General features: G+C 39.3%; 2 protein-coding genes across 2 annotated transcripts in view; one reads left to right on the top strand and one right to left on the bottom strand.

Annotated features, from left to right (window-relative positions):
• Positions 1-4,071, top strand: part of RCBTB1 (RCC1 and BTB domain containing protein 1) — a 71,114-nt gene extending 67,043 nt beyond the window's left edge. The window contains exon 12 of the mRNA XM_079779120.1: positions 3,111-4,071. Within this exon, the coding sequence (XP_079635246.1) occupies positions 3,111-3,251 (141 nt within the window). The 3' untranslated portion in view covers positions 3,252-4,071. The remainder of the gene's footprint in view (positions 1-3,110) is intronic.
• A 3,765-nt stretch (positions 4,072-7,836) lies between these two features.
• LOC307104281 (histone-lysine N-methyltransferase SETDB2-like) overlaps positions 7,837-13,191 on the bottom strand; it is a 111,262-nt gene continuing 105,907 nt past the window's right edge. The window contains exons 18-21 of the mRNA XM_079779115.1: positions 13,120-13,186; positions 12,319-12,450; positions 10,880-10,951; positions 7,837-8,735 (exon numbers count right to left, since the gene is read on the bottom strand). Of these exons, the coding sequence (XP_079635241.1) occupies positions 8,584-8,735; positions 10,880-10,951; positions 12,319-12,450; positions 13,120-13,186 (423 nt within the window). The 3' untranslated portion in view covers positions 7,837-8,583. The remainder of the gene's footprint in view (positions 8,736-10,879; positions 10,952-12,318; positions 12,451-13,119; positions 13,187-13,191) is intronic.

The raw sequence follows: 13,191 nt of genomic DNA, 5'->3' as shown, positions 1-13,191 counted from the left end.
CTCAGGTTCCCCAGCCTGGCACCAGGGCGGGAGCGGGGTGCGCCCTGAGGTCCCCCGTCAAGCCCTGCTGGGCAGGGAGCATGTCCTAAGGTCCCCTGTCAAGCCCCACCAGGCAGGGGGCGCGGCCTCAGGTTCCCTGGCCTGGTGCCGGGGCGGGGGCATGGCCTGAGGTCCCCCAGTCTGGCACCCGGGCAGGGGGTGTGGCCTGAGGTTCCCCGTCAAGCCCTGCCGGGCGGGGGCGTGCAGCCTGAGATCCCCCATCAAGCCCTGCCGGGCGGGGGCATGCAGCCTGAGATCCCCCAGCCTGGCGCCGGGGTGGGGAGCGCGGCCTGAGGTCCCCTGTCAAGCCCCACCAGGCAGGGGTACAGCCTCAGGTGCCCTGCCCTGGCCCAGCGCCACGCAGCCTCAGGTCCCTGCTGATTGCTCGTTAAGGCTCGTTAGGGGAACTCGGCTTCCCCTGTGGGCACAGCCATCTTGTGTTACGGAATCCCCACCTCTGCTGTGGGCGCAGCCATCTTGTTATGGCGTGATGGTCAATTTGCATATTCCCTCTTTATTAGATAGGATATATTGATTGGGTAAGAGTCGCATTTTCTTTTCTAAGCAATTGAAGATCTGATCATTTGCAGAATGCGCTGAACAGATCATGTCAATTCTTATAGTATTTAAGAATTATCAGGAAGATGTTTATCTAATTCACACATCTAAGGCAAACTGGTTCAGGGCATTGGTTCTCAATGAATTTGCTTGGCTATGCCACTCTTTGATTCATGCAAATGAATTTGCATATTCCAGTTTCTCTTTCCAAGTGCTTTCAATGCTTCCTTTTCCATAGATCTTCCTTCACCAAGGTTCAATTAGTTTCTTAAACAATGGATATTTAGATTATTTTCAGTATTCTCTAGTTAGAATTTTCTTTTTAAGCCTCACCTGAGAATATTTTTCCATTGCTTTTAGATGTGAGGGAGGGAGGGAGGGAGGAAGGGAGGGAGGGAGGGAGGGAGGGAGGGAGGGAGGGAGGGAGAAGGGGAAGGGAGAAGGGGGGGAGAAGGGAGGGAGGGGGAAGGGAGGGAGATGTGTCTGCTGGCTGCCTCCCGCACTCCTGGACTGGGGCTGGAAGTGAACCTGCAGCCCAGGTACTAGTACTAGTATGTGCTCTTAACCTGGAATGGAACCTGCCTCCCTTCCGTGCGCGGGACCAGTGCTCTAACCACGGAGCCCTACCAACCAGGGCCAGTTAGACTTTTGTTTGAAACTGTTAAACATTTGTTGAATGTTGAGAAATCTCACCAATTCAAAGGCAGTTTGATAGAACTATTTTTATTGATATATGAACGGATTTGTAATTAGAAGCACAGTTTGCATTCTTTTTTTTAAAGTTTCTATTGAAAGAGGGAGAGAGGAGAGAGAGAGAAACATCCATCTGCTGCCTCCTGCATGTCCCCTACTGGGGATTGAGCCCACAACCTGGGTGTGTGCCCTGACCGGGAATCAGACGTGACCTCCTGGTCCACAGGTCAACACTCAGCCACGGAGTAACAGAGGCCGGGCTTCTTTTCCTTCTATAGGAAGTTCTATAATTAAAACTTAATATTTAAAAATCCTTATCTGATATATTACATGGTTTTGAACAACTTTCTTGCTCATGACTGGCTACTTCTTCCTAAGTTATGGGTAAACTAGTTTTCTATTTGTGATAAATAAGATCAAAGTATAACTTACCTTCCTGTGGAATAATTTAGTCCCTAGAGCTGTTTATTAACCTTTGGGTTATAAAATACCAGGAGTAGTGCTTTTTCTTTAATATTAATGTGAGAATGTTTTATATAGTTTAGCATTTTATTTTACTATAATACACAGAGCATTCAGTTGCACGTTTATTCAACCCACTCGGTATCTCTTATTAAAAATATGGATTCAGAGATTGTGCTAACATTTTAAATGCATTTTGAATTATCTAAAAAACTGCCAGTGGCTGGCTAGTACACATTAGATGGAGTTTATCTCCTCCTGGTTATATTCCTGGAGGGGAGTATCCTTCTCCTCAGGATAAAGGGTCTTTATTTGCAGAGGTCTGCACCGAGAGAGCACAAGAGGTGTGTGTCCATGTTTGTGTGAGTCCTTCCCCATTTTGCCTAAAATTCTCATTTCATGGTTACTGGAAACGCGAAGTCAAGACTGTACCGTTTAAATGTTGTTGAGTTCCTGGTTTGATAGGACCCTGAGTACCTTCACAGTATCCAGCCAAGTGATAAAAATCAAGCTATTTGTGATAAGAGTTATTAGTAGGATTTGCTTTTATATACTTAGTCTTGGTATATTTTCCTGGTACCTCATTGATTTAATATATGTTCCAACGTACAAAGGAACAAACAACATTAGAGTCTTGCTGGGGATGACAGGATGTGATAGGCAGAAATCGATTTTTAAATTGTTCTGGTTTACCATTTGTATATGTTTACTTTCCTGAATGGTGGTGGTTGGTGACTTCCATTTGTCTGACTGAAAATCCAATCTCTAAATATTCTTTCTGTTAACCATCTAAGAAATTGGTGTGATGGAAGTTGTGTATTATTCTTGAAGGCATTTGTATTTAGAGAGCATGAAAGTGAATTTAAGGTTCTTGGAAATTTTTTTAATGTGTCACTTTAGGTTGACTACACCTCTTCAACACTTCTCTAATTCTTATAGTCTCTCATTAAATAACCCATATCTTAATTCTTTTCTCTGACTTCTTGTTTGTGGTAAAACATATGATAGGGACTAAAGTTGCATTAGCTTTTTAATATCATGTCGTCAGGTTAAGACTAGACTATGTGATGACCATGAGGAAACTTTCCCTCATGGACTGTGTGTGTGCATGTAGGTATGTTTTGAAGAGTCAGACGAGATAGGGAGTCACTGCTTTTACTGTGTTGTGAGTAAATAGTACGTGCTTTTCTGGCACCTACCTGTGGCCACTTGTTTGCCTAATTTGAGGTTTCTGGACTCAGCTATCTTTTCTGGGGGAGGGGGAGGTACTTGGGGTGAATGGTTTGGAGAGAAGTAATTCAATCAAGGTTAATTTAAAAAGGCCTCTTCTTGTTTTTATTTTTGTTGTGTGTGTCCAGGATTTAGAAGAATTCTGCTTTAAGTTTTGCATCAATCATTTGACAGAAGTTACACAGACTGCAGCATTTTGGCAAATGGATGGCCCTCTGCTAAAGGAATTCATTGCTAAAGCCAGTAAATGTGGAGCCTTTAAGAACTGAAGCCGAGGCTGCTGGGTTCTGTTCGAGTGCTCTGGGCACTGGTGATGGTGTGTCTTTTGTGCTCTTCTGGTGATACGCTGCAGGTAAAACCATCAGGCTGTCTCTTTTCATATCTGAGACACAGCTCTCTGTGTAGGAATATATGAAGGATATATAGCTTTTCCTGAACTTTAAACAACTCTTGTTTCAGACATGTATATTTTAAATGTGACTCTCGGTTTGTCTGGAACACCAGAAAAGGGTGAAAGTTTAGCTGGTTGTTGTTTGTTTCTCACTAGAGGAATTTATGAACTCGGAAAGGGGAAGTTTGTGGCAACTCTCCTGGCTCACATATCAACAATCTGTTGGACGCTAGGGGTGGGGATAGTTTGTGAATTGTGAGTTAGACATAGAGGCCCCACCATGAATTAAAGATGCTGACTTTGGGGCTGATTGAATTGCTGCATTAGTTGTTAGTTCAACTGCCTTACTGTGAAGGATTAGCTGAGCTATTTTGAGGCTTTTATTTTTGTGTTTGCACTATTGATGGACTTTTCTTAACTTCATGGTGTATGAAAATAATACTAAATTTAATATGAGTTAAATCTATTGAAATGATAATTATGTAAAGATAAATTTCTAGATTAGCCAAGCTTTCTCTTAAGACTTAAGCACATAAAGATTAGTAATTTAGAACTGTCTGTGAAAAGTTGATAATGAAAGAAACTTGGACAAAGGTGAATGTTTTATAAATTAGGATCTCCACTACTATTTAACGATGTTTTATTAAGAAAAAATTGAGAACTCGTTTAAATTGCCCCCTCCTCCATACACACTTTTTCCCCTACAAAAATGATATACTCAATATACTCTTGCCTTCCTAAATTGTGGCTTGCTAAATCATCAGTTCTGCTGCATATGACTCAAAGAAAAGGTTCTTAAAACCAACTCACAGGATTTAATGGAATTCGTTTTATCTCTTACCTAGGCCAAATCCATCACCAATTTGCTTATTTGAAACTTCGCCAGCTTTTACTTTGGGTTTTCCTCTCCTTTTAATTGTGTTAGGTCTAATATTTAGCACAATTGGACCTTGAAAAAGGATCAAACTTCCGGGATTTTTTGTTTTGTTTCTGGGGGTCTGGTTATGAAATGTGATTTGGAAGGTAAGAATATTCACCTCTGAGTTTTGTCGTGTTAGGTGAATTTGCTTTAAGAACAGCCCTCTAATCCACAGACGCATTTCCATTTGTGGGAGTTCTCCTAGAAAAGTCTGTTTCCTGCCTAGAAGGTCCTCCCATCTGAACTTGGAGCCTAAATACATTTTCAGATCCACATTAACAAGAGGGTGAAGAGATGCGGCCGCTGTTGTTTTTAGCCGTGTTTGTAAGTGCGTGTGTAGCAGGGAGGGCCCACACTAGACAGTCATTGGCAGGTAAATATGTACACATCTAGAAGTCCCAGCCCCCTTTTCGTGACCATGTTGCTAGTGATTGAAGTCCAGTGACTAGGTTAGAATTAGTTTTGTAACATGATAGAACTTTTCTTACTAGGTTGATAATACATATTAATTTGATTATTAATTAGGAAGGATAGTGTTTGTAACAATCACTCTTCTGTAGGCTTATTTTGATCTGGACAAAACATGAACTTCAGTATGTTTACTATTGCTCTTACTTGAAAAAAGAACTATGAAAAGCACAAATTAAAGTAGTAGGTCCATTTCCATACATGGTTCAGAAATTGAACAAATATTTGTGAAGAACCACTTCTCATATTATTAATTTGTGTGAGTATGTATGTAGTGAAGAGAACGGGAATAAGTCCCTCAAAATTGTTTGAGTATCTTTTTAAAAAAATATATACTTATTTTTCTACTTGGTTTTGTTGTTAATCATAGAGATGAAAACTATTCTTTGAATTGCTTTTTTCATCTGATGTAATAATGAAAGCCAAAGTATTCATATTTCCTAAAATAGCCCTAAGTGTACTGTTGATCTTCTTACTGGAATAATGTTTGATACTCTAATGTGTAGGCTGTATTTATGTAATGTTTAGAAAGACATATTAATAAAGTTGTCTGTTAAGAAGAGGCATGTAGTTGTTCCACCACCCCCCTCAAAAATCAGTAATGTGCAGCCGTAAAAAGAAAGGAAATTCTGCCACTTGCTGCCACTTGGATGAACCTTGAAGACATTATGCTAGGTTCAACAAGCCAGTCACAAAGGACAAAGACTATGATTCACTTATGTGAAGTACCTCGTCACTGTCAGAGACAGAAAGCAGTTTGTGGTTGCCAGGGACTCGGGGGAGGAGGAAACGGGGAGTCAGGTACAGAGCTGCAGTTGTGCTAGATGAAGAGTTCTGTGCATGTACAGTGGTGGGGGTAGCACAACAATGTGAACATACTTAATGCTACAGAACTGTGCCCTTAAACATAGTTAACATGGTGAATGTTACGTATAATTTGCAACAACTTAAAAAAATCTGTACTATGAGCCTTAGCAGGTATCAGGCTAAAAATAGATACCACCATGAACATGTGTCAGCTGCTTCTTAACTGCACACAAACCCCCATAGAAATCCTTTGATTTTATTCCTGCTGAAAGATAATACAGTTGAGCTGTCACAGCAGAAAAGTGTATCTGAATCCTTTGGGGTACTTACAAGTCAAGGGAAAGACATAAATAGTCCCCGCCCTCTAGGAAAGTATACATTATAGGAAAGGTTAGGAGTTAACACAATAACATATCTGTAAACAGCTTTTCGTGATAGTGAGAGAAAACCTAAGAGACTTAATGTCAAGTGGCACAAGCAAAGGCTTACAGGTGGGAGCTGATGAGCCTTCCAGAGCCTGACATGAGCAAGTCTGGTTGAGTAGATGGAGAAAAGCCAGGGTCTGATGGGTGGAATGCTGGCAAGGGGGAGGATGTGTGTGTGAGAACATTTATTTCCCTTGGTGCCAAGCATCATGCCCTGTGCTGCACATACATTTTTTTTCATTCCCACATTTTGTACCATAAGGTAGGCAGGATTGGGCTGAGATAGATTAAACAATTTGATTCAAGTTTTTCAGTACTAAATGATACAGCTAAAGTACAAAACCAGGTCTAGGTTTGCCTGACATTTGCTTACTTTATGACTGCAAAACACAAGCTGCATTGTGCCAAAGTAATCTTGTGTATGACAGATTAAATTTGAAAATAAAGGTGGGGGGACAGAGGTTTTCTTTAAAATAAAGATCATGAAGTCAAAATTATTACTCCGATAAGCTTTGCTATATGATGTAGTGTTGTCGCATCGCAAATCAGTGAGCTGGACAAGGGCTTTAATGAGCCAGTTAGTTAGGAGTCATCCTTATTGCACACAGGTTCAGAGCAGATTACCTCTGGCAAATTCTGAACACAGGAGGGAATATTTCCTTTTTATATCATTCTAGTTCTTTGTATAAGTTATTTTTGTAGACAGCTTGTAACCTTGAGTACATATCATATCTAGCAAACACCTGTCTTATCTATTCAGACACCTGTAACCTTGAGTATCATATAAATACAGGCACCTGGCATCAATATCAGCGTATCAGTTCCTTATGTTAGATGGCTAGCTTGCAAGGTCAGACAATTAAGTTTATCTTTTCTATTCAAGCAAAAAACAAAGTTATTTTACAGTCTGAATATAATAGAGGGACTAGCAAAAATAGCAGAATTCTAAAACAGCAGTTTCGAATAGCAGTTTTTCCAAAGGAGGGATTTTTAGTGTGCTTCATTATCAGGGGCAGAAGCTGAGTTAGTTACCATCTAGACCAGGGGAAATTTGATCCATTGGGTCTGGGATGGAGTCTTGGCTGTTAGTTTGTTAAGTCCCCCAGGTGATTCTGATGTGCAAATTTGAAAACAGCGGACTTTGATTTTGTCCCTCAGGTAAGAATGACTTGGGCTAGGGTTGCCTTTACAACAGGTCTGGACCCATTCTCTTTTCACCTACATCATAGTCTTCTCTGAACGATATTTTTTGAGTACTTATTACATACAAGGCATCATGCTGAGACTTAGATCAAACTCATTTTGAAATGTAGCATTAATGCCCTGGCCAGTTTGGCTCAGTGGATATAGCGTCCTGGGTTCAATTCTGGTCATGGGCATACCTCATTTGCAGGCTCGATCCTTGGCTCTGATCAGGGTGCATGTGGGAGGCAACCAATTGATGTCTCTCTCTCACATGGATGTTTCTCTCTCTGTTTCTCCCCCTCCCTTCCACTCTAAGAAATCAATGGAAAAATACCTTGGATGAGAATTAACAACAATAAGAAATGTAGCATTATTGCGAATTAGGGTACTATAGTAAAAAATTAGAAATGTGAATGTAAGGTTGAGAAAAATCGTAACTATCATTTTTTTTCATTCTTACATATTCTCACTGATATTCTTATTCAGAATCCAATTTTAAATTTCAATATTTATTTTGAAGATGATGTATGACCATGTGATGACCGTGGCTGAAAAGAAATTTAAAAAGCAGACTTTGTGACAAGACGACAGGCAAATTTGGTACAAGTAAAATAAAATATTCAAATTTATTATATCTAAGAGGCATTATGGGCTAGAAATAGTCTCAAAAGATAAAAATAGTTTATGTATTTATTGAACAAACATTTATGGAGCATGCTGGGTGCTTGGGAATGTGATAGTAAGCAAACACAGAATAGTGAGTTCCTGCCCTCAGAACTTATACTCCAACAGTGTGATGTAAGATACAGTGGGTTATACTGGGAAGGGTTATGAAGGAAAAGTACTCTCAGATGGAGTAAGTGGGAGAACCTGTATAAGAGCTGCAGAGGGAGCAGAGGAAGGCAAAAGAGCAGGTAAGACTTCACAACAGGATGTGCAAAAGGCCCTGGGGCTAGGGGCTACTGGTGTGTTACTGGAACCAACCTAGATCAGTGGTCGCCAACTGGTGGTCTGTGGACCACTGGTGGCCCGTGAGGTCCAAAAGATTGGTGACCGCTGACCTAGATGACGGGAGTGTGAGTGGGGTGGAGGCAATGTGTCAGCAGGAAGCCAGGGAAAGGTTTTCAGTACAGAGGTTGGGAGATGTGGGAGGCATGATCCAATTTACTGAAGTAGAATCTGAGAAACATTTTGTCAGAGAGGAGAGGGAGGAGAAGTGAGATAATAAGAGGGAGGCAGTAAATACCCAGTTAGGCATGTACAGGTTTGAGCTGGTGAGGATCAAAGCGTGCAGACCAGAGAGACACGAGACCTTGTGCTAGAGATGTGTGGCTTTCACAGGCCTGTTCTCTAGTTCTCAGCCTGCTTGCAACTATGCCCGATTTCTGGCTTAGGAATGGTAACTCTTAAGAAGACAGAGAAGATACTGAAGCACAATTTGACCTTGGTCTGTTTTCTTGAACAGAGCACAAAGTTTGTTTTAAGTCCTGAAGTAGCTCAATCTCTTGCTTCATCTGCTGCCATTTTTCTTCAAATTGCTGAATGTTAGTCTCTAATGCTGTGTATGGTAAGAAGAAATAAAATTATTTCAGGTTATTCAGTAGTTGTATAAAAAATGTATATCTAGCCCCTTTTATTTGCAAGAGCCTGGTACATGATGCTGTGCCCCAAGGGAAAAGATTCTAGGATCTTGAGAGGAGGAACTGGTTGTTTTAGGTCTTTGCTTCCTCTTCTAATTCAGGAAAGAACTCTAGTATTTCATTGCACATAAAGCTGGTCAGTAAATCTTTAAGGTTTTGTACAATTTATAGCATTAAAAGGCCCTCTGTATCTTTGAAAACTCGAAAGCAGCCACTGTATAACCTTCATGCTACACTATATACATTTGTTGAGAGAGGGTGATTGGTGAGAGCATGTGTTACAATATCAAGGATGAGGGCAAGTCTTTCATAAACATGCATCCAATTTTTAATGTTAAAAGCTTTAGATTTTATTTAGAAATAGAAAGGCTTTTAATGTGGAAATTTAGGAAGATTACTCGGTGGCAATGTCATTTTTTTTTTAAAACCTCAAAACTGAAGAATATTAACACATACATAATCTTAGAACACCTATATACCTGTAGTTAACTTTCTGGAACATTAGAAAGGCTAAGTTAAGCCAAAGAGTCTTTATTAGTTGGGTGTCAAAAGCTAAAGTCTTTTGCCCTGGCCAGGTAGCAGCTCAGTTGGTTAAAGTGTTGTCCCAATGCACCAAGGTTGCAGGTTCGATCCCCAGTCAGGGCACATATAAGAAGCAACCAATAATGCATAAATAAATGGAACAACAAGTTGATGTTTCTCTCTCTTTTACCCTCTCTCTCTCAAATCAATCAATAATTTTTTTTAAAGTTGAGCCTTTTAAATTGTTTCTCATGAGATTCCAAATAGTATCTTCTCCTAGTGCCCCACCTCACGAATATTACATTGTAACCTATATACTCCCACTCACCCACCCAAGTAGTGACCTGTATCATGTTCCAAAGATGTACCTTTTTATACAAAAAAATAAACACAGTGAAAGTCCCCTACAAAAATAAAGCCTTTTAGAAAAAGATTTAAAAGGCTGCTTAAAAAAAATACACATGGATATTCCCATTAGCAGTATACAGACATCCTCAAGAGACTGTTAAAAGATAACACTATTTTTGGTAGATTTTAAGAAGTATTTTTTCTGCTGATTATAAATGTAATACAAAATTCAAATAGAAATATGTAATATGAAAACAAAAATGAGAAAAGCTTGTGTATATTGAGACAGGGATATGAGCTACCTGGTAATGTTTTCTCCACAGGGAAAATCTATTGTCCTAATACCATTTGCTGGATAGACAAATACAACTTCAGAGAAGCCATTTGCAAAAAACTGTGTGACTCTGGCGCCCCCTTCCCACTGGGATGTGCAGTGCACCCCTCCCAGCTGTGTGTGGCAGCCTTGGTGAGAAGTCAGATCAGACTCACAAGTAAGTGAAAATTTAGCCTTGTTTTGAAGGCATCTTAAACAATGGCAAAAGGACCTACTCAATAAATGGTTGATATTTTACAGAAAAGTTAAGTCTCTGCCCTCACAAGGTTTTTTTCTTTTTCAAAAATTTCTTAGCTATTCTTGCTCATTTTTTTTTTCCATACACTTTAAAGTTGATCTAAGTTGGCCAGTGGATTTGCAGATTAATGTTGGGAAAATTAAAATATGTATACATCATACCAAGTGAGAGGGAGACAAATGGCAGACTGTTCATCTGTACCTGCTGATTCCTGAACATGGTGCCTAAATATTCTGCCATTTTGCAATCATTTTTTTGTTGTTTCTACACAAAGTACTACTATATGTAGGTTAGAGACTGTGGAAAATACAAAGAAAAACACGAATCCAGCCACCTACAGATAAATACTGTTTCCATTTGGGTGCATTTTTCTGTGTGCACGTGTGCCTCTGTGTATTTACATATTTTTTCTTGTGTGTGTGAGAGGTCATACTATTTTGTGGTGTTGCTTTTTCATTTAATAAAACTGTGTCTAATATGTAATACTTTCAACAATAAAGAATCATCAAAAATAAAACTGTGTCCACTGAAATATGATTTTTATCACCTGAATAGTATGACATTATTTCAGTATATGTGATAAATATTTGTAAACTTGGCTGCTTGATTCTAACTCATACCTTTTTGAAAACTTACAAATGCGTCTTCAAACAATCTACAGTCAAAAAGTGAAGTCCCGATTTCTTCATAGTCTGGAGGGAGAAAAACATTGTTTTAATTTAAATATTTTATGTAGGCAGAAACACCTCGCAAAATAACCCTCCAAAATGAAAAGTAAACAGAGCAGTTATCTACTGGGAACTTGTTAGAAATGCAAATTCTTGGCACCTCTACTGATCAGAACCTCCAGGGGGGAGGCCCAGCTACCTGTGACTTAACAAGCCCTCCAGGTCAGCGGTCGCCAGCCTTTTGGACCTCAAGGACCACCAGTGGTCTGCTGGTTGGCGACCGCTGCTCCAGGTGATTCTGAGGGGCATGCTTAAGTTTGAGAAGTGCTTGGTCTAGACTAAAGAATAAACAAAAGAATGCAATGAATGAGCTTTAAGATATGTTTGCTCTTAATTTCATTTGTTGGTTTTGTCCTATAGAAAATAATCCCTTTAAATAACCATTTATTTTATATTATTGCTTAAAATATAGACTATCAAGCTTTTTCTTTTAAAATAGCTATATTTACACCGAGTGGCCAGATTATTATGATCTCTGAACGCATAATAATCTGGCCGCTCAGTGTGAGTGTGTGTGTGTGTGTGTGTGTGTGTGTATTAGAGGCCTGGTGCATGAATTCATGCATGGGTGGGGTCCAGCTAGCCTGGCCAGGGGGAGGGGACATGGGTGGTTGGCCACCTGCCTGCTGGTCAAACTCCTGGTCGAGGGGACAATTTGCATATTAGCCTTTTATTATATAGGATATACACTGAGTGGCCAGATTATTATGAGTTCAGAGATCATAATAATCTGGCCACTCAGTGTATAATAAAGGTTTTACGCTCATAAGAGAGATGATAAGAAGGCTAAGTGGCTATATACCTGCACATATGAATGGAACTTAAGCTTTCCAAAGAGTTCCTAATGAAAAGTCACATTTAAACGAAGTCAGACAGCAGTCAGAACAGTAAAATTACTTCTATACTTTAAACTTGAACATACCAAAAAAGACACTTGGTTTACTAAGGAACAGAATTTGAGTCAAATCAAAACTAACATAATGCCATTCTCAGGTCTTAGCAACAAGTGTGCTCATCTGTGGGGGTGGACGTGTGACTGAGTTTGGTTCTGAAGTGCCCGTCTTTTGCTGGTCACTCTCAGCCATGCACCTTTGGAAAATACTTGAAAAACCTCCATGGCATCAGGATATTTTTTACAAAATTAATGAGTTTGTGAATTTCCCATATCCTGTAGATTTATAAAAGACAGGAGATCTGGAACAATGGATTTTATTAAAGAATGAGATAAAGGAAAATAATATTTCAGATAGAAAATGTGTACAGGTTTTTGGTTTTGTTTTATATGTATGTCTGTGAGAAGTCTCTATATAGGAATTTTGCTATTTTAGTACCTGATTCTGAAATATTCTCTTCCATGAGTCTTTCCTGAATCAAATGAAGTTTTTGTAATATTTCTTCAAATAAATCATTAAGAAGTCCTGCTTCCTTACATTTCTTGAGAAAAGCAACTTTCATAATTGCATCTATGAATAAGAAAAACATTTTAGAAGGAAACAGTGTTAGGGAAACTGTTATAAATCACGTTATAGTCCTTAAGACCTTACCTAGTGGTAGATGAGCATAATTAGTTAAGATAACACATACAGTACCTTTAGGTTTTCTAATTGTAATTTCATCAAACCTCATTTTTTCTAGCTGAAACAATGAATGAAATGTTATGAAAATGTGAAAAACTTTGTTTAGAATAATTATATGAATCAAGACAATGTTCTAAAATTTAGTTTCAACTCTTTTGAGATGACAGCCTCTGTTATTTTTCTGTCATAGCGACTGTTGTTATGGAACGTCTATCTGCTTAAGAACTGAAAGCTACCAGTACTGGCTCCCAGGGAGCGGGGAATCACAGTGTGAGGGGTGGCACATTACTGTATTCTAAGCTCACACTACCCTGCCTTCTCATCAAAGAGAATATCCTCTCAATACTTAAGAGAGATGGACTGTCCCAACCTAAGTTATTTTGATCTGCTGGGGTTATGATAAAAAGGATCGTTAAGACAAAATATTTTATTACTATAAATTAGTTATTACAGGTCTAGAAGAATAAAGTGGAATACCAACTTTGAAACACATGGCTCATCTTTTTTTGTAAGTACTGTAGGTCATATTTGTTACAGAAAAAACTTATAGCAAACCTGTGTGTTTGCTATCCTCTTCTTCCATTTGTTTTTCGGACCTGTTTACTGTTATTAGTTTAGGTGCCTAGA

This window comes from Cnephaeus nilssonii (assembly GCF_951640355.1).
Source record: "Cnephaeus nilssonii genome assembly, chromosome: 8".
Classification (NCBI taxonomy): Eukaryota; Metazoa; Chordata; class Mammalia; order Chiroptera; family Vespertilionidae; genus Cnephaeus; species Cnephaeus nilssonii.
The sequence above is the reverse complement of the archived record's forward strand: the minus strand, read 5'-3'. Positions and strand labels throughout refer to the sequence as shown.